Source organism: Schistocerca nitens, chromosome 4 (genome assembly GCF_023898315.1).
Source record: "Schistocerca nitens isolate TAMUIC-IGC-003100 chromosome 4, iqSchNite1.1, whole genome shotgun sequence".
In the NCBI taxonomy this organism is placed as follows: Eukaryota; Metazoa; Arthropoda; class Insecta; order Orthoptera; family Acrididae; genus Schistocerca; species Schistocerca nitens.
Genome location: NC_064617.1, coordinates 214,085,143 through 214,112,461, shown reverse-complemented (window position 1 = coordinate 214,112,461; position 27,319 = coordinate 214,085,143). Strand labels below are relative to the sequence as shown.

Genomic DNA, 27,319 nt, shown 5'->3' with positions numbered 1-27,319 from the left:
TTGGCCACCATATTCAATTATTACTTCCTCACAGTGGCTGCAAATAGTGCCCCCAGTAATAAACAACCGAATACAGATATGTTAGATTTACTTGTGCTGCATCACCGCCAGACATTAGTCCCTAAGGAGGTTACACAGTTCATTAAGTCACTAAATTGTAATAATTCTGCTGACTATGATGGTGTTTGTAGCAGAATATTAAAATTTTGTGCTCACTTGAGAGGATTATGCTTTTGCTGTCTTTGTAAGCAATTTATCAGATGGCACAGATTTCATGATAGACTATAATGTGCCATAGTAGCATTCATCTACAGAACTCTAATGCAATCTCTCGTTTTTAGTGTTGAAGCAATCAAAAAGGGATTTGCTCTAGCATGGTCAGTTTCTCTCTTGGATGTGATAAACTGATTTGGCTTGACAGTAAGGGAAACAAATCCTGCAACTGTCTCCAAGTGCTTTGACAAAGCCAGGTTTGAAGGCAATGAACAAGACGCTTTTGTACTAATCAAAGCTCAGGAAAATGTAGCAGCAATTGCTGCATTTGTCCAAATGCAAAACATTTCATGTACTTCAGATGACTACATTGAAAGTGATGACTTTGTGTTAATTCACTCCATTTTTACTTCGTCATTCACCCCCATTAGCTGAGTGGTCAGCATGGTGAGATGACACACCATGGGGCCCAGGTCTGATTTCCCAGCTGGGGCATGAAATTTTCTCTGCTCAGGAACTGGGTGTTGTGTTATCCTCATCATCATTCCATCCCCATCTCTGACGTGCAAGTTGCCCAGTGTGGCGTCAAATGCAGTAAGTACATGCCCTCAGCGACCGAACTTCCCCAAATGGGAGACTCCCGGCCCACAATGCCGTATGCTCATTTCCATTTTACTTCGTCAACAGACATAATAGAAATCTGCAACACAGAAGATGGTGATGAGCAAAGAAAGAAAGAAGAAGAGAAGCAAAATGATGTACCTAGAAAAAAGTTATATGCCTGAAGAAGCCATGCATCCATAAATGATGTAATGCTGTTTGTAACACACACAAATTCTTCCAAGCTGTTGGGACTACTGTAAGTGCAGAAAACTAACTAGAAAGATAAATTTTCAGGAAATTCAAACAAGTTTTCCTCACTAATATATGGTGAAAAAGTTATACATAAAGCACATAAACTTAGGAATAATATGTATGTACAATACATGAATTTAAAGTTACAGTATAAAACAAACATGCTGTACCATGTAACGGTGTCATAGTTTAATGTCCTATTGTATGTTATACATTAAGTGAATGTATATTGTACAGGAGTAAAAAAATGTATATAATCACAAATTTATAATTTGGGTATGGTACTTGACAAATTTTATGCAGCCTAGTGGGTTCTGTGTAAACTTGTTCAATCTGGAAAATTATTTTAGTCCCATGCAATTAAGTTTTGAGGAAATTTTACTGTATTTCATAAAGTGGTCTATGACACTCATTTAATTGAGTGGAAATTGTTAGTTGTCTGTCAGTTTGGGTTTTGTAAGGGATTCTCCATGCACAAAGAAACACAAACCACACAAATAAAACACTGGCAGAACTAAATGAGAAAAATAATGATGTTGGTATTCACTGTGATCTTGCCAAAGTCTTTGATTGTGTATGTCACAAAATTTTACTTTGCAACCACAACTGTAATGAAATTAACACTATCCCTATTGCATGGATGGGATATTACCTTCATAAAAGAAAGAAGATGTACATGTAAGTCACCTCAGAGTGGGGGAACATATGTGGAGTGCCACAGGAATTGATGTTGTGCCTACTCTTGTTTCTAACCTACATAAATGATTTTCCAGTGACTACAAGTCAAAAAACTGTAATGTTCACTGGCAACAAAAACATCTTATTCAAAAGTCCATATTCAAACCTGACACAGCACAGATGATAACTGAACAGGCCTACAAAACAGGTCTACGACTGCTTCAAAGCTAATATTTTAAGTCTTAATCCCACAAACTATGACTTTATGCAGTTTCAAACAAGCAATAAGGACTTTATATCACCAGAGGTAGATATTAATTATCATAAATGGAATAAAACACAATGTTTTAAATTCAATGTGGTTCAGCTGGATAACATATTAAAATGTAGTCAGCACATGGATAAACTTATCAATAAGCTAAATTCAGCATGTTATGCTCTTAGAAACATCTCTCGTTATGTTGGACTAAAGAAAAGTGTATTGGCTTATTTTGGATTTTCACTCTCTGTTCTCTTACTGGATTATCTTCTGGGCAGTGCACAAAAGTAAATGAAGCGTTTGTTCAGCAGAAGCCAGGATAACAATATTTGCACATTAGATGATCATACATCTTGCAAAACTCTTTTTAAGCACTTGGGATTTATACACTCACTTCACATTATATTTAGTCTCCAATGTTTTTTCTTGCTTACAATAAAAATCAGTCTCAACTGAAAGACTTTATTTCACTGTCCATGGTTCAGAATGGACTTACGTACAATTCTAATGCAGACAGAGTTATGAGCTATAATCCTTGTGTTGGCTAACAGGAAGTTCTTTAATTCACTCTGAAACCGATCATTATCACTTACTAGATATTAGATATACTCTGGTAAGTTATTATATATATGAGTACCCATGTATCTGACTCCTTTCTGTACTAATGTTAAGCTTTTATACCCCTTATACAGATTGGTTTTGGTTCTGGTATTATAATCATGTTTTGCACTGTTTTGTGTAAAAAGAGACATGTTGGAAATGACAATGGACATCAATGAGTATATGTACTGAGAAGTAATAGTCAGAATACCAAGTTTCTTAAAGAGGTCTCTGCATGATGATCTAGGACTGACACCAGACACAATTCTAATAACTTGTTTCTGAATTTTGAAAATGTTCTCTTTGTGAGAGGAGTTTCCCCAAAAGATGATTCCATAACTCATTAGTGAATGGAAATAGGCTCAATAAACTAACTTCTTCATTTTTAAATCACCTGTTTCTGCTGTCATGCGTACTGCAAATGTAGCTGAACTAAGGTGTTTCATTAAGTCTAGAGTGTGAGTTTTCCAATTTATGTTGTGGTCAATTTGTAGCTCTAAAAACTTGACATGTCTACAGCTTTAACTTCATTGTTTGAACACAGTATACTTATAGATTCAGGTATTCTTTGTTAGGTATTAAACTGTACAACATAAAGCAGGAAATTCAAAAGAAAATTGAAAACATACTTCACCAACCAGTCTTTCTAAAAATTATATACATGTTTGTCTTTGGGATGTAACAATATTAGAGAAGGAAAGTTGCTACTCACCATATAGTGGAGATGCTGTGTCACAGATAGGCTCACAAGTGTGTGTGTGTGTGTGTGTGTGTGTGTGTGTGTGTGTGTGTCATCCTGGATTTTCCATTGTTTGATTTTTGTCTATATTTGGGATTTGACAAGTCTTTGAGCTAAATGACAAATATTGGTGCTTGTTGTAAATCTGTACAAGAAGTAATAATGCACTATAAATGGGACCCAGTATTTATAGAAGTAAAAATATTTCCTTTGAAAATTACCATTGTAATCAAGTAAATATTAAACTTCTCATAGAAGATAAACAGCAGCTATACAGTAAAACGAAGGGGCAGCACCTCTTCTTTTCTTTTCCTTTTTTTTCCAAAGTAGCTGTTTTATTACCAATTTATTCAATGAAATTTAAATTGTATACTTACAAATAATATTAAGTAGCATAGTGACAGTTTATTGTTAACAGTTATAGTACACAGATAAAGTTTGTCTTGTGTCGTTGCACAGCTTGACTCATTCCATGGCTCTAAAGAGCCTCCTTCTTGGTCAGATCTATGGAACATGATGAGTGGAGGATTCTTTGAGGTCCAGCTGAGTGGACTCAACACATTGATTAACTAATCAGGAAGTTCAGTTCACCTTATTTTGTTCCTAGAAGTACTTCTCATTGAGATGATATTATGACAACAGTGTTGGTTTATGGAAATATGTTAAACAGTAATAAACTTAATAAAAATAGGCTATTTGGGCAGAAATGACCGGCAAGAATACTGTATAAAGTAGATACTGAACATTTTGCAGAGACCCATTTAAGAACCTCTGAATTCTTATTCTGATTTCCTGTGCATTTAGCTCTTAATCATATCTGTTACTCATCACAAAAATCAATTACAAGAGACAAGATACAAAACTAGACTTTTTCTTCTTATCTAGACTTCAGACTGGAATTGTGTATTCTGATACAAAAGTATTCAAAAAGCGTCCATCTAACATAAAGCAGAAAATTGGGAATCCCTTGTAATTCAAAGGGAAATTAAAAAATTGCTGTCACTACTTTTTTTTATAAATTCCAGGGTATCTAAATTCAAGGAGTGAAAATTAATATTAATGTCTAGCAACTTCAAGCAGAAGGATACGCTTCATGAGCTTATCACCCAAGATAGATGTGTTGTTGAATTGGTCACACGTGATAATTACAAACATGTTTAATACTTTGAGCCAGGAAATGGGATGATTTGCAGCGATATGGGTATCTACACAGGTAATGTGGCAATATCTGGTAATGTGGGCTTTCCACACAGTGACCAATGTTGCAGCTTCCGTTAATGTGATAACAGAAAGAGGTTGACCAACAGTGTTTCACCAACCTACAATGGTGAACACATAAATGGCACTATGTCTTCTTTTTATATGACTCCTAGTTCTGCATGCAACATCACTATGAATGTATCCATGTGTGGAAGCTTCAAGGGGAATGCACATTGCCACATTACATTCAGTATCATCACTTCATCACATAGGCCCAGTGCCTGGTGTGATGTTATGAGGTGCTATTAGGTACACAACAGGATCAATGCTAGTTTGCGTAGCTAGTAACTTGGACAGTGGTCATTACAGTTCCAGCAAGTTAAGAGTGGTGAGAGTGCCCTATCTTTGAGGTCCCTGTGATGCTACCTTTCAACAAAGAATACATTATTGCATGTTGCCCACGTTGTCCTGACCTATCTCAGTACAGAAGGCATTCAAGTGCTGTCCTGACCAGTCAGTTCTAGAGTCTTCTCACCTGCTGAAAACACCTGGTTATTGGGTGCCAAGAGACTTTGCCATCCACTGCGATGAACTCTGCATATTCGCAGATGGAAAAATAAAATTTAAACACCTGGAAGGAGTTGTGTGACATAAATGATAGTTGGTAGATGTACTTTTACACCTGAAAGATGATGTCAATTTAAATTTCATGCCAATCGCATAAGAGTGGCAGCAGTAAAGTCACTATGAGGATACAACTCATGTTTGCTTTAAATATATGCTGTAATGATTGTGAGCATTAGACACCTTTGAGATTCGACATGGTGAGTTCATGTTAGCCAAGAATGCCTTTAAGGTGACAAAGACACCATTATCAATTCCTCACTGAGTTTGAACCAGGTCATGTAATAGGGCTACAAGAAGCTGAATGTTCCTTCTGTGATATTATAGAAAGATTTGACAGGAATGTAGCAACTCTAACGAATGCAGACTGCAGTGGTCATGAGAATATAAGACTGCAAAAAGACTGGGTTCTGGATGGTCACTGCATCAGTAATTTGAACAGCAGTTGGCACCACACTGAAGCAATGAATTGTTACAATTGCTTACTTCAAGGACCGTTCCAAGCCAGATGACCTGCAGTGTGTATTCCACTGACCCCAAACCACCACCATTTGCGACTTCAGTGGTGTCAAGCAACAGCTCATTGGAGGGCTGAGCGGGGGCCTGTTGTGTTTTCCGATGAAAGCTGATTTTGCTTTGGTGCCAGTGATGGCTATGTGTTGGTTAGGAGGAGGTCAGTTGAGGACATGCAACCAACCTGCCTGTGTGCTAGATGCATTGGACCTATATGTGGAGTTATGGTCAGAGGTGTGATTTCATATGACAGCAGGAGCCCTCTTGTGGTTATCCTACACATCCTGAATGCAAATTTGGATGTCAGTCTGATGATCCAAACTGCCATTCATGAACACTATACCAGGGGGTAATTTCCAAAAGGATAACAGTCTCCAACATACAACTGTTGTAACTCAACATGCTCTAGAGGATGTCAACATATTGACTTGGTCTGCTCACCAGACCTGTCTGCCATTGAGCACATATGGGACATCATCAGATCACCACAGCATCATGCACAGAGGGCATTAACTGTTCCTGTATTGACTGACAAACTGCAACAGGCACAGAACTTCATTCCACAAACTGACATCTGGCACATGTACGACACAATGTATGCACATTTGCATGCTTGAATTCAGTTTTCTGGTGGTTACACTGATTATTAATGAACCATCATTTCGCATTTGTAATTGCCTATCTTGTGCTTACATTAACCTGTGATCTTATGTATGTCAATCAAACAATGGAAACTCCAGATAGAAATATCAACAATGCAGGAAAAGACAGATTGATACTTACTGTAAAGAAGACACATCAAGTTGCAGGCAGGCACAATTAAAAAACACATAAAGCCTTTGGCCACAGCCTTCATCAGTAAAGAGAGACACACATCATTAACACACACAAGCAGGCACACCTTATGCACACACGACCACCAACTCCAGCATCTCGGGCCAGAATACAACTATCATGTGGGATTCAAGCAGCAGTCTGGAGGGGGCAGGGAAGGGGAAGGGATAGTAGTATATGGGTGGAGAGAGAGAGACAAACACTGTCTGTTGAGGTGTGTGGGGTCTAGACTGCCAACAGGAACGGCATCAGGAATTTGTGGGGCAGGGAGATGGGGAAAAAAGGAGCAAAAAAGTTGAAGAGCACGGCAAAATAGGCAGATTCACTGGCAGAGGGCTGCAAGTAAACTGTGTGGTAAATGAGAATGGGGAGGAGATGATAGAACAGAGGGGGTAGAAATTATTGTGTGGAGGTTGTGGGGTCAGTCTGTTACCAGGATAATTGTGAGAGTGGAGAATGTGTTGTAAGGATAACACCCATCTGCACACTTCAGAAAAGCTGGGGGTGGAGGGAAGGAACCAGATGGCTTGGGTAGTGAAGCATACATTGAAATCAAGTGTGTTACATTCAGCTGCTTGTTGTGCTTCAGAGTGATCTACTTTACCAATGCAGCTGCCCATCTTTACCCACTCCTCTCCGTTTTTTGCTCCTTTGTTCCCAACTTCCTGACCCACAACTTCCTGATACTGCACCTGTTGGTAACCTGGTCCCTGCATGCTCCACCAGACAGCATTCTTCTTTTTCCTGAGCCATATACTACTATCTCTTCCCCTTCCCTGCTTCCTCCACATTGCTGCTTGCATCCCACATGGTGGATGCATTCTGGCCCAGGATGCTGGAGTTGGCGGTTATGTGTGTGTGAGATGTGCCTGCTTGTGTGTGTCTCTCTTTACTGAGCAAGGCTGTGTTCAAAAGCTTTAAGAAAGTGTGTTTTAAATGTGCCTATATCCAAGTTATATATGTTTCATAGAGAAATGTACTCCCAAAATTTTGTTGCTCTATTTTTTTTTTTGCAATTGTTTTTCTGATGGTGTTGTTGAAATAGCATGAAATGAAGTAGCTATACCTGTCATCGAAGCTTAGTTCAACTAGATACTCAGCAGAGTTAGAGCCTTTGTTGCTGCCAGGGATGCAGCTCTATGTACTAAATTTTGCATCCTACAATTTTCTTCATGTATTTTTGCTACTATACTGTATATGCTCAATAAGTAAGATTTCATTTGCTGTCCTCTGAGGCACTGAAGTTTTAATGGAGCAGTGTATAAGACACAATCACAAGTTTTAGCAGAACCAGTGAAAGCTAATGTGTGGGACAGTACAAAATGCATCTTCAAATCAATGTACTAACTGCTAGGATCAAGATTTTCAAGGGGAACTTTTTTGGCACCTGTAATATCACTTGTACAATAAGAAAATACTAAAGTTTATTTTAAATAAATAAAGGAAACATAAAGATTTTATACTTAGTTGATTTCACAACACCTTCTACACTAGTCAGCCAAAGATGAACACTATAGCATCAGTCTATTCCATTAAAAACAGCAAAAATTAGAGAGTATAACAAAGGATCTCTTCCAGATGATGTGGCAAACAATGCAAAATTATTGTAGTTCCATATTGTGTATGAGGTGCCTCTATTGCTAACTTATTTTGTCAGTTAATGCTCATTCACAGAATAAATCACCATACAGCTATGAGACATATAAATCATTACACGTACATTATCAGACATAATTGATAGTGAATCTTATTTGCTCTTAAAAGATCCTTATACACTGAAGTGCCAAAGAAACTGGTGTAGGCATGCTTATTCAAATACAAACATTTGAAAACAGACAACACGTGTATAAGCAAAAAATGTGTGGCACAATTGTTAGATTGGTTACTGCTGCTACAATGGCAGGTTATCAAGATTTAAGTGAATATGAATGAGTTGTTTTAGTTGGTGCACGAGCGATGGTACACTGCATCTCCGAGGTAGTGATGAAGTGGGAATTTTCCTGTATCATCATTTCACAAGTGTACTGTGAATATCAGGAAGCTGGTAAAACATCAGATTCTGACATTGCTGCAGTTGGAAAAAGATCCTGCAAGAATGGGACAATGACTACTGAAGAGAATTGTTCAATGTGACAGAAGAGCAACCCTTTCACAAATTGCTGCAGATTTCAATGCTGGGCCATCAACAAGTGTGTGTGTGTGTGTGTGTGTGTGAACCATTCAACGAAACATCATCAATATGGGCTTTCAAAGCTGAAGGACCACTCATGTACCCTTGATGACTGCACAGCATGAAGCTTCATGCCTCACCTTGGCCCATCAACACTGACATTGGACTGTTGATGAGTGGAAACATGTTACTTGGTTGAACAAGTCTCATTTCAAATTGTATCGAGTAGATGGATGTGTACGGGTATGGAGGCAACCTCATGAATCCATGGACCCTGCGTATCAGCAAGGGCTGTTCAAGCTGGTGGAGGCTCTGTAATGGTGTGGGGTGTGTGCAGTTTGAGTGATATAGGACCCCTGCTACATCTAGATACAACTCTGATGAGTGACATGTACATACCATAAGTATCCTGTCTGATCACCTGCATCCATTCATGTCCATTATCCATTCCAACAGACTTAGGCAATTCCAGCAGGACAATGCAACACACAACACATCTTGAACTGCTACAGAGTGGCTCCACTATTCTAAGTTTAAACGCTTCTGTCAGCCACCAAAGTCACCAGACATGAGCATTATTGAGCATATCTCGGATGCCTTACAATGTGCTGTTCAGGAGAGACCTCCACCCCCTTGTAGTCTTACAGATTTATGGACAGCCCTGCAGGATTCATGTTGTCAGTTCCCTTCAGCGCTACTTCAGACATTAGTCGAGTCCATGTCATGTGTCGTTGTGGCACTTCTGTGTGCTTGCAGGGGCCCTATATGATATGAGACAGGTATACCAGTTTCTTTGGCTCTTCAGTGTATGTTGATAAAAATTTTCTGTGGGAACAATGTTAAGATGTGTCACCACACAAGGTTGTCACCATTCTGAAAACAGTTGAGGAGATGAGAATTTTCTGTTGTCAACAGATACTGAATTTTTTTCTCTTCACATGTCACTACATTTCGAAATGTAATATATTAAATCACCAATGTTGTATCTGAAGGCTCCTTTCCTCAGTTAATTTATATCTTGATTTATTTCACATAGTTTTAGATTTTCTATAATGATAAGAGAATCTGTAAAAATGTTTCAGTAACACAACTAGTGAGAATCCGTTCATGCTCTGACACATCAAGAGTTGGAGTTCTGGGACACCACAAGTCACATGCAAAATACAGTGAGATGACAAAAGTCATGGTATAGTGATACACATATACACTGAAGAACAAAAGCTTATGACCACCTGCTTTATAGCTTGTCTGTCTGTCTTTGGAACAAAACATATCACTGATTCTGGCTATCAGGAATCTGAAAGTTTGTTAGTAGGTTTGTGGAGGTATGTGGCATCTGATGTCTATAAACAGGTCATGTAATTTGTGTAAATAATGGGCCGCTGATTTGTGGAAGTGGTGATGGTGTCTGACAGCGACACAAGTGGGTTCTGTAGGACTTACATCAGGAGAATTTGGTAATCGCGATGAACATGAGTTTACCACAATGCTCCTCAAACCACTGCAACATGGTTCCAGCTCCAAGACATGGATAATAACACTGCCAAAAACTGACATCACTGTCAGGGATGACATCAAACATCAAGGGATGCAGATGGTTCTTTGATTAATATAAGGGTTGAAACTTAAATAGTGGCAACTATTTATTCACAACCGATACAAAAGAGAGTTATATGTTTGCATATGTTACTTTCCTTCAAAGTATTCACCAGCATTGTGTAGAACCCGTTGCCAGCAATGTGGAAGGTGTAGTATTCCGTTAGCAGAGCATATTCTGTATTACGCTGAAACAGAAACTAACATAGTGTGGTTCACTTACCCTGTTGGTAAACAAGCTGTGTCCAGTGTCAAGTAAAGGCAAACACATAAGGATAGGTGTTGATAAATTATTGGCAGTTGAAATGTGTGGTGAATACTGGTAACTTTTGGAAATGGCAACAAGGGATGGAAAGGAGCATTGTGCGCACTCAGTATGCGTGACAGGGAGCCTCATTCAACACATTTAAGAGGCTATTCTGGCAGCCATTGAAGGAACAGGGTGCATCCAACTGCAGACTGTCATGAATTTTGTGGAAAATGACGCCTGTTGCCTGGGCTACAGTCATAGTTCGATCATTACAGTGACTGGCAGAGAAGCTTGAGAATATCGGCCTTGATCACAGAGTTTATATAATGCACGCAATCTGCAGCATTATCCCCAGAACTGATCATGGTCCCATAGTTCTGATGCAAGTGGATGACTTGATACAGGGATTGCAAAGATTCTGTGACAAGCAACGCTGTGACTTCCTAGACTTGTGCTGTAGGACAGAACTTTAGGGTCTCGTTAAATAGGTTGGGTGAACACTAAACTTCCGATACTGCTATCGAGGTGGTGGAGAACACAAAATCTTTTTAGATTAGATGACTCTCCATTTAGTCCAAATAATTATTGCTGTAGGAGACCTGTAAGTGTCAAAGAAATGCCCCCATAGGCAAGAGTATTAAAATTCTAGTGATTAACAGCTGAAACATTTGCAACAAAGTGTTAAGAGTTTGAAATGCTCTTAAAAAGCAGTGAAGCTCGTGTAATATTAGATACAGTAAACTGTTAAAGCCCAAAATTGACAGTAGTGATGGATACCCTAGTAGCAAATGAAGGTGGTGTATTTATTGCAGCACACAAGAAACTCAGATCTGCCAAGACAGAAGCCAAGCTGTTTGGACAAGACTCACATACCAATTATGGGAATAACCATAACAGGATCCTTCTATCGATGATCAGACGCACGTGCTACATAAGTTCCCCAACGTACTAAAATCATCACAGGAGACTGTAATCACCCAACAATCAATTGGAGTAGCTTCAGTTTCCTTAGTTGTTGGCGTGACAAAACATCCTGCAAAATATTACTAAATGCCTTCTCTGAAAACTACCTAAAACAGACAGTTAGGAAATCCACTCATGTTGGAAATATTCGGGATACAATGGCAACAAATGGACCTGACTTCTCTGAGGATGTTCACAGTGAAATTACCATCAATGTAGAAACAATTATTACCAAAGTAAAAAAGGACAAATAATACAAGCAGAGGTGATCCACAAACCTACTATCTAATTTACTTGCCATCTATTTGTTGTGAAATCTTAGAACATACAGAACAAGCACAAACATAATGAGGTATATCAAATAGAATGACCTCCTCCATGCAAACAGCATTTATTCTCAACACAACGAGCATATGAAACCATCTCCTGTTCTTTTCATGTGACATCCTGAAAGCAGCGTATCAAGACAGCCAAGAAGATGCAATGTTTCTAGTCTTCTAAAAAGGTACATTCATCACAAAAGTTTTGCATCACCTTGGTTCTGAGAGTTCCAGAAACTATACAGAAAATTGGAATAGAGATCAACATAAACATCATTTCTGCCCTTTTTGTTGCTCATGAAAACCACACATTGCATGTTGTACCACCATACAGTGAGACCTTCAAAGGTGATGGTCCAGATTGCTGTACACGCCAGTACCTCTAATACCCTGTAACACATCCTCTTGCATTGATGCATGTTTGTATTTGTCATGGCATACTATCTACAAGTTCATCAAAGCACTGTTGGTCCATATTGTAGCACTACTCAATGGCGATTCGGCATAGAACCCTCAGAGTGGTTGTTGGGTCACATTGTCCATAAACAACCCTTTACAATCTATCCCAGGCATGTTTGATAGGGTTCATGTCTGGAGAACATGCTGGCCATTCTAGTTGAGTGATGTTGTTGTCCTGAAGGAAGTCATTCACAAGATGTGCATGATGGGGGTGCAAATTATCATCCATGAAGATGAATGCCTCGCCAATATGCTACCGATATGGTTGCACTATCAGTCGGAGGATGGCATTCACATATCGTGTAGCCATTACAGTGCCTTCCATGACCACATGTCAGCCCCACATAATGACACCCCAACACAGCAGGGAACCTCCATCTTGCTGCACTTGTGGACAGTGTGTGTGCCAGCCGCGGTGGTCTCGCAGTTCTAGGCGCGCAGTCCGGAACCGTGCGACTGCTACGGTCGCAGGTTCGAATCCTGCCTCGGGCATGGATGTGTGTGATGTCCTTAGGTTAGTTAGGTTTAAGTAATTCTAAGTTCTAGGGGACTTATGACCACAGCAGTTGAGTCCCATAGTGCTCAGAGCCATTTGAACCATTTTTTTTGACAGTGTGTGTAAGGCATTCAGCCAGACCACGTTGCTTCCAAACCTGTCTCCGAGGATTCTCTGGTTGAAGGCATATGCGACACTCCTTGGTAAAGAGAACTTGATACCAATCCTGAGTGGGCCATTCGACATGTTGTTGGGCCCATCTGTACCATGCTGCATGGTGTGGCGATTACAAAGATTGACCTCACCATGGATGTCGGGAGTGAATTTTTGCATCATGCAGCCTATTGCACACAGTTTGAGTCTTAACACGACGTCCTGTGGCTGCACAAAAAGCATTATTCAATATGATGATTCTGCTGTCAGGGTTCCTCCGAGCCATAATTCGTAGGTAGTGGTCATCCATTGCAGTAGTAGTCCTTGGGTGGCCTGAGCGAGGCATGTCATCGACAGTTCCTGTCTTTCTGTATCTCCTCCATGTCCGAACAACATCGCTTTGGTTCACTCTGAGATGCCTACATACTTCCCTTGTTGAGATCCCTTCCTAGCACAAACTAACAATGCAGATGCAATTGAACCATGGTGCTAACCGTCTAGGCATGATTGAACTACAGACAACACAAGCCATGTACCACCTTCCTGGTGGAATGACTGGAACTGATCGTCTGTCAGACCCCTCCATCTAATTGGTGCTGCTCATGCATGGTTTACATCTTTTGGCAGGTTTAGTAACCTCTCTGAACAGTCAAAGGGACTGTGTCTGTGATACAATGTCCGCAGTCAACGTTCATCTTCAGGAGTTCTGGGAACTGGGGTGAAGCAAAACTTTTTTTGATGTATGTATTTTATCAACACCACACATGAACTTATTACTAAATGCACAATCATAAATGGTATCATTTGAGATTTGTGACTGGACTGAGACTTTCTTGATGGAGAGTGTACACTATGTTCTCTTGGATAGAGAACAAGTGAGAGATGTAAAAGTATTTTCAATTGGAACTCTGGTGTTCATGTTGCATATTAATGACCGCGCAGACAATATTAATAGGTTCCTTGGACTACTCACAGCTATGTAAAATGAACCTGTATAAATATTCTATCAGATCTTGATCAGATTTAAAAATGGTGCAAAGATCGGCAAGTTGCTCTAAAGGTTCAGAAAAATAAAATTATGTACGTAAAAAGCAAAAAAGAAAAATAAAATAAAATAGAATCAAATGTTGTATACTATGGCTACATTATGAATGTTAATGTTGGAATTGATCAGCTTAAACAAATACTTAGGTGTAACAATCTGTAGGGATTTCAAATGGAATGACCACATAACCTCAGTTGCAGGAAAGTGAGAGACATGCTCCAGTCCATTGGTAAAATACTAAGGAACTACAATTAGTTTACAAAGGAGATTGTTTACAAACCAATCATGCAACCCATCCTACAAGTGTGTGGGGCATATATCAAATAAGACTAATGGGAGATATTGAATGTATACAGACAAGGCCAGCATGAATGGTCACAATTTTATTTGATCCATGAGAGAGTGTCACAAAGATGCTGAAGAAACTGGCAGATACTTGAAGACAGGAGGAAACTATCCCATGAAAGCCTACTTAGAAACTTTCTAGAATCATCTTTAAATGAGGAATATGGGTCTTTACTATAAGCTCCTATCTATTTCTCCCATAGGGATGACAAAGACAAAATTAGACTAAGCACAGTGCACACGGAGGCATTTAAGCAGTCATTCTTCTCACAGCCCACATGTGTATGGAACAGGCAACAATCTCTAATAACTGGTACAGTTGGAAGTGCCTTCCACCATGCACTTCAGAGTAGCTTACATCATGTAGATGTAGATGCAGCATAGATGCCTTGGGCAGATGGAGGGAATATTTTGAAGAGTTAATGTAGGAGAAAATATGGTCAGTAATGTTTCAGATTTCGTTGTACAATGGGATAGGAATGATGATGGAAATAGGATCACATTTGAGTGGAGAAAATTTTCAATAGATTGCAGTGCAATAAAGCGGCTGAGGTGGATGAAATCAAGTCAGAACTCATCAAATACAGTGGAACGTCAGGTCTTAAATGGCTAAACAGGATAATAGAAATGGCATGGGAGTCGGGACAGGTTCCATCAGACTGGACAAAAGCAGTAATCACACCAATCTTTAAACATGGAAACAGAAAAGATTATAACAACTACAGAGGTATCTCTTTAATCAGCGTTGTGGGTAAAATATTCTCAGGTATTGTTGAAAGGAAAGTGCTAGTATTAGTTGAGGACAAATTGGATGAAAATTAGTGTGGGTTTAGGCCTCTTAGATGTTGTCAGGACCAGATCTTTAGCTTACGGCAAATAATGGAGAAGTGTTACAAGTGGAACAGGGAATTGTATCTATGCTTTATAGATCTAGAAAAGGCATATGACCGGGTTCCTAGCAGGAGGTTATTGTCTGTTCTACGAGATTATGGAATAGGAGGCAAACTTTTGCAAGAAATAGAAGATCTTTACATAGATAGTCAGGCAGCAGTTAGAGTTTACAGTAAATTGAGTTCATGGTTCAGAGTAGTTTCAGGGGTAAGACAAGGCTGCAACCTGTCTCCACTGTTGTTCATATTATTTATGGATCATATGTTGAAAACAATAGACTGGCTGGGTGATATTAAGATATGTGAACACAAAATAAGCAATCTCACATATGCAGATGACAGTGGTGATGTCAGATTTGATTGAACGTTTGCAAAGTAATATTTCAGAGCTAGATCAGAAATGTAAGGACTATGGTATGAAGATTAGCATCTCCAAAACGGAAGTAATGTCAGTGGGAAAGAGATATAAATGGATTGAGTGCCAAATAGGAAGAACAAAGTTAGAACAGGTAAACAGTTTCAAGTACTTAGGATGCATATTCTCACAGGATGGCAACATAGTGAAAGAACTGGAAGCGAGGTGTAGCAAAGCTAATGCAGTGAGCGCTCAGCTAAAATTTACTCTCTTCTGCAAGAAGGAAGTCAGTACCAAGACTTAGTTATCTGTGCACCATTCAATCTTTCGACCAACTGTGCAGTAGAGGGTAGGAGGAGTCGGGGTAGACCAAGGAGGAGGTACCTGGATTCGGTTAAGAATGATTTTGAAGTAATAGGCTTAACATCAGAAGAGGCACCAATGTTAGCACTGAATAGGGGATCATGGAGGAATTTTAGAAGGGGGACTATGCTCCAGACTGAATGCTGAAAGGCATAATCAGTCTTAAATGATGATGGTGATGAGATGCAGCATAGAAGCTTTTGTCTAGTATAAAGACTTGTGAATAGGCCTAGCTGTTTGCTAAAAGGCCTACGTTGTACTTACCATCAGCACCATCTGAATGTAATTGAATCACATGATTTTCATTGCAGATCACATTTTTTTAGTCTTGTTATTCCTCTGTTTGCATTATGTGTTACATAATGGACATTACATACAGCAGAATACAATGTACTAATGTGGCAGGATTCTCTGAGCTGACAGGATTAGGATACACTTTTACACAATAGTAAACAAAACATTATTTAATAACAATTCTTATAAAAACCATGTAAACATTTTCACAATTTTGATTCTTCATCACAAGTAACTTGAGCAATTTTTGACATCATCATAATTCATTATTTTCAGGGCAGATCAGTAGATTACACATCTCTCTCAAATTAATGATAATGTGTGGCAGCATATATTAATATTAAATTTATGACAATGAAATGGAATGGATGAATGAAAAATGAAAAACAATATATGAATTTCAATTAGCATTTCTATGTGAAGGCTAATCTGTGAATGGCTACAGTACCACACATAAGTATATTGCTATAGATATTATTTCTCACATGTATGTTGCTCATATTTGTCATTCTGCTTTTGAATATTTAAAGTTAAATTTGAAGATTTTTAAGTAATTTTGTATAATGCAGAAAAGACTGAAAACAGTTTTGCCACAGTCCTCTGAAAGGTACTGCATACATATGTCAAACAACATTGTGTGGTTTATTTTTTTAAACTTTTTCTTAAATGTATTGCTCCTCATCCATTAGAGCTGCCAGAACCCAAAAGTCTTTGAGGATTGTTACTTGAAAAGAATACTGCCTGTTCATAAATGATAAACTGTGGTGAATTATGTACTGAATTTCATAACATATGTCAAAGGCATAATGAAGCACTGCACATAGTAGTTCTAAGAGTTCAGAATTTTTCATGGCATTTTTGCTACTGTAATATAATGCCACATTACAGATGGTATGCCATGCCTATTAAAATTTGAAACTAAATGCTGTAAAATAATTGTGGTGAAAGACTGTGAAGCACTGTTGTGTGTCTGTTGGCTCCAAACCAGTTGAAAATTAGTCTATTCACCAACACACAACATAAATGTCAAAGTACACATCACAAAAGTCATTCAGCTTCTTCTGTCATTTACAGTCCTTGTCCTTCACTCTGTTGTTCTTAGTTAATAACTAACACTCATGCACATCACTATTTTCTCCATCTGATAACATTCACTTGTCTATTCACATAACAAAGCTAACTCAGGGTGAGCAAATCTGCACACTGTCGCCATTCTGTGGTTCCAGGATGTTCTTGTTGGAAATGTGATGTTATTGATTGTACCAGTGGCCTTAGCAGCCACACTAGACTAGAAGCAACTTGTATGAGAGTAACCACAACAAGACAGAGGGATATTCCTGATGAAAGAGAAGACAAATGACCTAAAAAACAAAAAATATGTTATGTTTTAGTGAACTTACTGAAAGTATCGTCAAAATAAAATACACATGACATATTGATGGTACCATACACATAAGTATCAACATCAGTTACAAACCATGTGAACAACAAAAATACATAATTAGAATTAGCTAACACTAATTATTACGCTTTATGAGTGAAAATAAAACTATTGCCGAACATGAGGCAAACCCAAGGAACCTGTACTAGTGAAAGTGTAATGAAATTAACACTATGCAATCTGAAGTTGCTAAAATAACTAACATACAAATTATTAATAAATTAATCTTTCATATTCATTCCAGAGCAACGTGTTACATAGTCAGTAATTAAGGAAAACAGAAGAAGAGAATGCAAAATATTCACAGCAAAGGATTCAGAAAAGATAAGAAAAAAAATTGAAAGAGGGCTGAAAAAGAGAGGTGATGAGAAAAGTTAATAATGCAAATAAAATCTGCAATAAGATGGATGCAAAGCACCAACAAAAGACAATGGAAATAGGGTAACATACAACAACAAACTGACTGTGTTGGTACAGGTTAAAGCATACAATAAACTTCTTAACTGTGCACTTCTGAAACACTGCTGCCTCAGGTACAATCAAGTGTACTCGAGAGGTGACACAGAAACAGTGATCTCCTGTGATTTATGTTACAGGGCCATAGATTACACTACTACTGGGTGTTCCACTTAATCCTAATCATCAGCAGTGAAAAATTATGTAAATCCTTAAGTTGAGCAGTATTGCAGAAATATTGCTACAGACATATACATTTCTCTCACCTACATCTGTTTAATGGACTGATTTTTTTTTTTTAAGCAGCTTCTTCATTAAGAAAAAACTTCAGGTAAGTGGAACAATTCAAGCTATACATTATCAATGTTAAGCAGCTGCTAAAACAGCATTAAAAACAAATTATCATTAAATTGCTATAAATAATATTGGGGACACTTGGAATATACTGCAACGCCCAACATATCTCTCCTATTGAGATTTTGAGGACAAGATTAGATTAATTACAGCACATACAGAGGCATATAAACAGTCATTCTTCCCACACTCCATATCAGAATGGAAGGGAGAATACCATAATAACTGGTACAGTGAGACATACCCTCTGCCATGCATTTCATAGTGGTTTCCAGAATGTAGATATAGATGTAAAATTAGTTATGCTTATTCATTAAAATTGTAGAATAAACAAATATACTGATACCATGAAACAATCTTCTGCTTCTTTAATTATATTCAGTTGCTGCTGTTCATTTTCTATTTCTAGATTAGAATTTGAATGACTATATTGACATTATAATCTTTATTTAATTAAATTTTATTTAATTATAACAGATCCATTACTGAAGGAACTAAAAGAATTTACCACAGGATTTAAGTTGGAGGTGATCCTTGAGGTATGAACTATGGTGTAGAAAAAGTTGTCTTATTAGGTTATGGAGTGTTTATTGTTAGAGAGAACACTATCTCAGAATCTCACTTAAGATCACTACTTCAGCTGAGGAGCTGATTAAGGACCTCAGAACAGGCTGACAATAAACCAAACAGAAACAGTCTTCTAACAGTTTATACAGCAAGAGATAACTTTCAGAAGTACTCAAGCATACAAGACATTAGATACATAAAACCTATATTGTGAGAAATTCAGTGCGGAATGATTACAAGTACATAAATGTTATTTGACATTTCAGATGGTGTTTTCGAACTTTATAACCAAACATAAATTCTTAAATGGTTAATTTTTTTCTGTCTGATGATGTTTTGACTGATACAACATTCAGCAATTCGTGTAATCATAGTTGGTGATACATTTTGATTTTCAAGAAATATGTAGGCCAAATATTTCACTTTAAAGGACGTGCAGGCAAAGACAAATGTAATAGAAAGCCATTTCAGATTGCTAGCCTTCTCATTCAACCACTTCAGAGGTATGGAATGAGTCAAGAAAGTAGTGACAGGTGCCTATTCAAGTACTGATTATGCAACTGTGCAACCACAAAAATGTATTTAACATTAGTGTGGCAACACTGCCAACAAAAAGTGAAAATTGGGCTTGCCTTTGGTGGCCTTTTCCAGTACACTGGTCAGCACTAGGAAATATTGTATTGCAGGTGCTGAACTAGGTGCGCCTATGACAAGAGAAGACCAAGACACGCCCCCAGGCGTGTACGTTGTCACCCCCGCTGACTGAGCTGTCTCAATCTCTCAATCTTAGTACCTCAGTAAATAACGTCAGGACTCAGGTTGCATCAGTGTGCGATTTTCAGGGGGGGGAATGGGGGGGATTTCCCCCCCTCTGCATCAGACCGTCCCCTCCTCTGGCTTTAATTTATGCATCCCAACCTGGGATGTTTATTTCCCACGCACTGGAGTAAAACTTATATATAATTTAAATTTGTGGAGCCGAACACTGAAAGTTTTTAATACGGTCTTACTATTAATAGTTAAGCATTTCAAAACATTTAGAACTAAATCATCATTCTCATGTTGTCATTGTTGCTTTCGTCTTAGGTGTGTCATCCGTTTACTTGCGAGCTTGCGAGGGAAGTAGTGTGGCAGTCATACCGCAGCAGTCGTACCGCAGAGTTGGGTGAGCTGGGGGCTGAAATTCCCACCCCGGGCCCTGACACAGGGTGGCGACCGGCCCGGTACCTGTGCGAACATTTACCGTAAGGCCAGCTTTTGGCAATGGTATGGCGCAGACTAACACGCCTGGGACGAAAGCACACATTACTAAATAACGCACCATCGTCTGCTTCTAGTTCCTAGGTTACTATTTCGTGCACCTTCTTTAAATACTCTTCTCTTCCACCATCGTTTTCTTTTCCTTTGGTTTTCATTTCCGTTGTTAGCTGCATGTGCAAGTACCAAGTAGGCCGCCACTGCGATACTGTATCATCCTTTATACTGCAAGACTGACACACGTGTGGCACAAATTCTGTTGCTTTGGTATAAATTAACCTGCCACACGCAACATATGCCGCAAGATGTTGCCTGTTGTAGCATGCCACAAGACGACGCACGCCACATTTCCGTAGCATGCCACAATGTTGCAAGACGTCGACCCAGCGTAAACGAGGCTTGAGAGTCAGGTCTGTATTGTATGGTGGATGTGATGTGTTGCGTACGAAACTAAAACCTGCAATCAGATCCAAACGTCATGGAAATTTGTGAAGAGGTGTCATCCTGCAGCAAGATAACGCTCGCCCACATTCTGCCAAACGGACAGCCGACCATACAGTACAGACCTGGCTCCAAGTGATTTTCACATGTTTGGACCCTTAACGGAAGAACTACAGGGAAGAAGATTTGAAAGTGATGAAGACATCATTGCTGCTGTGCAAAATTGGTTATGTATTTTCTGATGAAAAAAAAAAAAACTCTTAAAACGTCGGGAAAACTGCATTGAAGTCCAGGGAGGTTACGTAAAAAAATAATGCACATTTCAGTTTTCTATCATCAGAATAAGTACAGCTTTTCAAAAATGTGCCTTTACTTTTTGAATTCTCGTCGTATACCTGTATGTAGATGATTTTGTAAATAAGCTTTACCTATAATGTACTTTTAAAGATATAATAAGGAATGGCTTTTCTGATAGTGCATACGTGTGAATAGTGAGTTTTAGCATTAACGTCTATTTGAAAATAACTGTTTAACCATGGATAACACCACGGCCCAAGCTAGTAACATGTGTAATTATACTAACCTCCCAAGACATCCCCCCTAATGGTAAAAGCGCAAATCGCACACTGGTTTGCATTGCACCTCAGTACCTCACTCTGTGCTTCAGTCTTCCACAGTGATAGTCATTTCCTCGCACCTATGAGGGAACGTAGTCATATTATATAGTTGTGATATGGACATGGACAAGATTCAAGAATTAGTACATGTTACTTGACTGCTGTTATCCACCGAACTTCAGACTGGATATAATTGAAGACAAGTACTCAATTGGTTCCTGTGATAAGGTGTATTTTAACCATGTGTGCACTTTGTGTTGTAGTGAGAGGAAACCAGCCACCCACCTATCATACCACCCTCTCCTAATCCACCCAGGAACCACAAAACATTACATGAGTGTACAGCCACAACAATAATTGTACTCAATACATGCTTAACAAGAAACAATAAGTAGAAGAGCTGTTACTTAGAAATAAACAAGACAAGGAGAAAGGGTAACTGATACTTCTATATTTCTAATATTCAGCTGTGATGCATGTACCACTGAATATCCATTCTCTTGTCACTGTCAGTCCATTCTCTATAGCTTGTAAGCCATGTTTCTACAGCTTTAGTGTTGCATATAATTTATTATTAGGTTAAATGTGCACAGTTGTGCAAGTTGTTGTTGTTGTTGTTGTTGTTGTTGTGGTCTTCAGTGCTGAGACTGGTTTGATACAGCTCTCCATGCTAATCTATCCTGTGCAAGCTCCTTCATCTCCCAGTACCTACTGCAACCTACATCCTTCTAAATCTGCTTAGTGTATTCATCTCTTGGTCTCCCTCTATGATTTTTACCCTCCATGCTGCCCTCCAATGCTAAATTTGTGATCCCTTGATGCCTCAGGACATGTCCTACCAACCGATCGCTTCTTCTAGTCTCCCCAATCCTATTCAATACCTCCTCTTTAGTTACATGATCTACCCACCTAATCTTCAACTTTCTTCTGTAGCACTAAATTTCGAAAGCTTCTATTCTCTTCTTGTCCAAACTATTTATTGTCCATGTTTCACTTCCATACATGGCTACACTATATACAAATACTTTCAGAAGCGACTTCCTGACACTTAAATCTACACTCAATGTTAACAAATTTCTCTTCTTCAGAAACGCTTTCCTTGCCATTGCCAGTCTACATTTTATATCCTCTCTACTTCGACCATCAACAGTTATTTTGCTCCCCAAATAGCAAAACTCCTTTACTACTTTAAGTGTCTCATTTCCTAATCTAATTCCCTCACCATCACCCGACTTAATTCAACTACATTCCATTATCCTAGTTTTGCTTTTGTTGATGTTCATCTTATATCCTCCTTTCAAGACACTGTCCATTCCATTCAACTGCTCTTCCAAGTCCTTTTCTGTCTCTGACAGAATTACAATGTCATCGGCGAACCTCAAAGTTTTTATTTCTTCTCCCTGGATTTTAATATCTACTCCAAATTTTTCTTTTGTTTCCTTAACTGCTTGCTCAATATACGGATTGAATAACATCAGGGAGAGGCTACAACCCAGTCTCACTCCCTTCCCAACCACTGCTTCCCTTTCATGCCCCTCGACTCTTATAACTGCCATCTGGTTTCTGTACAAATTGTAAATAGCCGTTCGCTCCCTGTATTTTACCCCTGCCAGCTTTAGAATTTGAAAGAGAGTATTCCAATCAAAATTGTCAAAAGCTTTCTCTAAGTCTACAAATGCTAGAAACATAGGTTTGCCTTTCCTTAATCTTTCTTCTAAGATAAGTCGTAAGGTCAGTATTGCCTCACGTGTTCCAACATTTCTACGGAATCCAAACTGATCTTCCCCGAGGTCGGCTTCTACCATCTCACTAGGGGTAAGATAGATACAGCCTACAGGAAAATTAGAGAGACCTTTGGAGAAAAGAGAGCCACTAGCTTTTTGATATCTCACCTTGTACATCACATTTCAGTATTCACATTGTTTATTATTTACAGAGTTCTACCAGTGATTTTACTGATTTTTTACAGCCAGTCACATGGTAATGGTCACAGGGTTGGTCGCACAATTCACACACACAGTTACTGCCGGGGTCGTGGAAGCTCTTGTTCTTGCATATTTTGTGTTGGTGTCCATGCACTGCTATTGAGTTCATCAGGTGACAGTGTTATTGACTTGTGTTGGTCCAGGATCTGTTTGTCATGGCTTCTGTTGTATAAAAGTCCAGCCAAATTTCCCTTCTCTTCTTCTCTCTTTCATGTAGGAGTTTGAGTTTTCGGTGTATGGGAGCCTCATACACAGTTCCTCTATGAAAAAGGGTTCCCTGACGATTTCGTATACTAGCCTTGACTTTGTGTGTTTTGAAACACCTAGGGAAGCTTTCAAGAAGCATGATTTAAATGTCTCCAGAGTTCTTAGGTCTTTTAGACTCAACTTTTCCCAAATGAGATCTATTCCATAGGTTGCGATGGGAACTATTTTTGTGGCAAAAAAGGCCATGGCTGTTTACAGTGACAGTCTGGTTATTGCCTTGATGTCAAACTGGCTTTTGTGGCAGCTGCTGCTTGAGATTTTACATGTATTCGGAATCATCTGGCAGTGCTTGTGTTACATACAATTTGCTGTTCTGATTATCTTTGATTCCACGTGTGTGTGTGTTTTGTCTTTCAAGTATCTTTGTCTATGTTTATTTGTGAGCATCCTTGTTAATGCTTCTGGCCTGGACAGAGTTTTTCTCTATTCTAGTCATTTCATGCAGCAATCTCCAGTATCATTCTTATAACTGAACAATATAACTTGTTCATTAGAAAAGCTGATGATAAACAGGTCGATAGGGAAAAAGTTTAAAGGTGCTAAGACTGACACATCAGAGCAGTATGGTAAAGTTGAATCAGATCTACAGAGTAGAGTGCTCATGCAATGTTTATCTACTCTGGCCTACCACAGACAATTTGCACAGAAGATATCATTGTGGTAGTTTAGATAAGCCTTTATCCTCGTAAGCTCAATTAATATATGATATATCTTATTAATATTATAGTGTGTCCTATTCTCATTTGGTGGCCAAGAAATGTTTTCAGTCACTTTTGTTTATTCTAGAATGAATTTTCAGTCTACGGCAGAATGTGCATTGATTTCAAACTGCCTTGAAGATTAAAATTATGTGACAGTTCTGGATATGAACCTGGAACCTTTGCCTTTCATGGGCAAATGCTCCACCAATTGAGCCATCCAGGCATAACTCATGAGCTGCCCTAACAACTGTACTTCTGCCAGTGTTGATGAAGGACCCCTTTTGAATGTATCAACTACAACTATAAAAAAAAGTACAAGCAGAATTCAAGATTGTTTTTTTATATCACAACTGATAATCAAAATTATTTTGTAGATTTATAAATCAAACGAAAACATGAAAGGCAGTATGTGTTCATTTGTCAACTGCTCTTGGAAGACTTTAACATTCACAATTGCAAGCACAATGCAGCACCTATTAATGGCAGATCAGAGCTGCTGTTGGTATAATGCCCAATGGATGAAAATCACAGATATTGTTCTCTTTTGTGAGGCTGTAGATAAGCTGATGCAACTACTGCAGTCAGATCCGGTGTAATGATTTTTGACAGTTTCTATACAACCTAGGAACTGAACATCTGGCTAATGTTGACTGTGTCCTGAATTGTCTTCAATGAACAAGAGATAAGGATGTGAAATACAATTGTAGCAAACTCATACTTTGCATGTAATCAGATTCTGGCTGATACACACTGATGAGCCAAAATATTATGACCACCTGCTTAATAGTTCGTTTTTCATCTTTGGAATGAAATATGCCACTGATTTTGCATCTCGTGGAGGTATGTGGAGGTATGTGGCATCTGATGTCTATGTACAGGTAATGTAATTTGTGCAAATAATGAGCCACTGATTTGGGTACACAGTGATGACACCTATAGCAACACAGATGTGTTCCGTAGGATTCACATCAGGTGAATCTGGTCACCAAGAAATCAAAGTGAGTTCACTATAATGCTTCTCAAGCCACTGTAGCATGGTTCTGGTTTCAAGGCATGGAGAATTATACTGCTGAAAATGACATCACAGTTGGGGAAGACATCAAGCAAGAGGGGATGAAGGTGGCTGGCAGCTGTCAGTTTGTTGATTGCTAACACAGGTCCCATGCAAACACAGAAGAATGTCTCCCAGAGTATAATACTGATCCTATCAGCCTGCGTATGTGGTGTGCTGGACATTTTGAGCCACTGTTCACCTCGATGATGCCATTTGTAGAGACAACAATCAACCTAGTGCGGTGTGCACCTGTAGAGCTAACACATTTCCATCAATCAACAGTCAAATTCCAATGGTTCCAAGCCTGCTGCTATCATAATTGTTGGGTCAATATGTGAATATGTAGGGGTGGTCTGCTGTGGAACTCCATATTCAATGATGTACAATGAAAGATGTGCTCCAAAACACTTGTGCCTGCACCACCATTAAGCTCTTTTGGCAGAGATGCCACAGACCGTCATCCATCCTATTTTACACAGCAGACAAGCCTCCATACCCCATGTTCTGTGAAGAGTCGTGAACATCAAATCATTTAGTACCTGGTGGTAGTTCACTGTCCCTCTATCTCTTTCTATATGTGCTCATGACAGTAACACATGAACATTTGACCAGATTCACTGTTTTTGAGATACTTGTTTGCAGGCTCTGTATAATAATAATCTACCTTTGTTGAAGTGATTTATCTCAATGGATTTCCCCATTGCAGCCCATATCTTTGCTAGGGTGATACCCAATCCACATCTGCTCCACTTACATACTTTTGTTACTGTGTCATGTGCCCACAACACCACCAGGTGGCATCCAACATAGTGGTGGGCAGTGGCCATAATGCTTTGACTTATGAGTGTACTTATGTATATTTTATATGTTAAGCAATATAATAGAGGGAAACATTCTAAGTGGGAAAAATATATCTAAAAACAAAGATGATGTGACTTACCGAACGAAAGTGCTGGCAGGTCGATAGACACACAAACAAACACAAACACACACACAAAATTCAAGCTTTCGCAACAAACTGTTGCCTCATCAGGAAAGAGGGAAGGAGAGGGAAAGACGAGAGGATGTGGGTTTTAAGGGAGAGGGTAAGGAGTCATTCCAATCCCGGGAGCGGAAAGACTTACCTTAGGGGGAAAAAAGGACGGGTATACACTCGCACACACACACATATCCATCCACACATATACAGACACAAGCAGACATATTTAAAGACAAAGAGTTTGGGCAAAGATGTCAGTCGAGGCGGAAGCGAAGAGGCAAAGATGATGTTGAATGACAGGTGAGGTATGAGTGGCGGCAACTTGAAATTAGCGGAGATTGAGGCCTGGTGGGTAACGGGAAGAGAGGATATATTGAAGAGCAAGTTCCCATCTCCGGAGTTCGGATAGGTTGGTGTTGGTGTGAAGTATCCAGATAACCCGGACGGTGTAACACTGAGCCAAGATGTGCTGGCCATGCACCAAGGCATGTTTAGTCACAGGGTGATCCTCATTACCAACAAACACTGTCTGCCTGTGTCCATTCATGCGAATGGACAGTTTGTTGCTGGTCATTCCCACATAGAATGCATCACAGTGTAGGCAGGTCAGTTGGTAAATCACGTGGGTGCTTTCACATGTGGCTCTGCCTTTGATTGTGTACACCTTCCGGGTTACAGGACTGGAGTAGGTGGTGGTGGGAGGGTGCATGGGACAGGTTTTACACCGGGGGCGGTTACAAGGATAGGAGCCAGAGGGTAGGAAAGGTGGTTTGGGGATTTCATAGGGATGAACTAACAGGTTACGAAGGTTAGGTGGACGGCGGAAAGACACTCTTGGTGGAGTGGGGACGATTTCATGAAGGATGGATCTCATTTCAGGGCAGGATTTGAGGAAGTCGTATCCCTGCTGGAGAGCCACATTCAGAGTCTGGTCCAGTCCCGGAAAGTATCCTGTCACAAGTGGGGCACTTTTGTGGTTCTTCTGT

At 39.2% G+C, this 27,319-nt stretch overlaps 1 protein-coding gene across 1 annotated transcript in view; it reads right to left on the bottom strand.

Annotated features, from left to right (window-relative positions):
* Positions 1-16,369: 16,369 nt before the first annotated feature.
* The window catches only part of LOC126252208 (uncharacterized), an 88,879-nt gene continuing 77,929 nt past the window's right edge, over positions 16,370-27,319 (bottom strand). Inside the window, exon 6 of the mRNA XM_049953078.1 lies at positions 16,370-17,575. Within this exon, the coding sequence (XP_049809035.1) occupies positions 17,391-17,575 (185 nt within the window). The 3' untranslated portion in view covers positions 16,370-17,390. The remainder of the gene's footprint in view (positions 17,576-27,319) is intronic.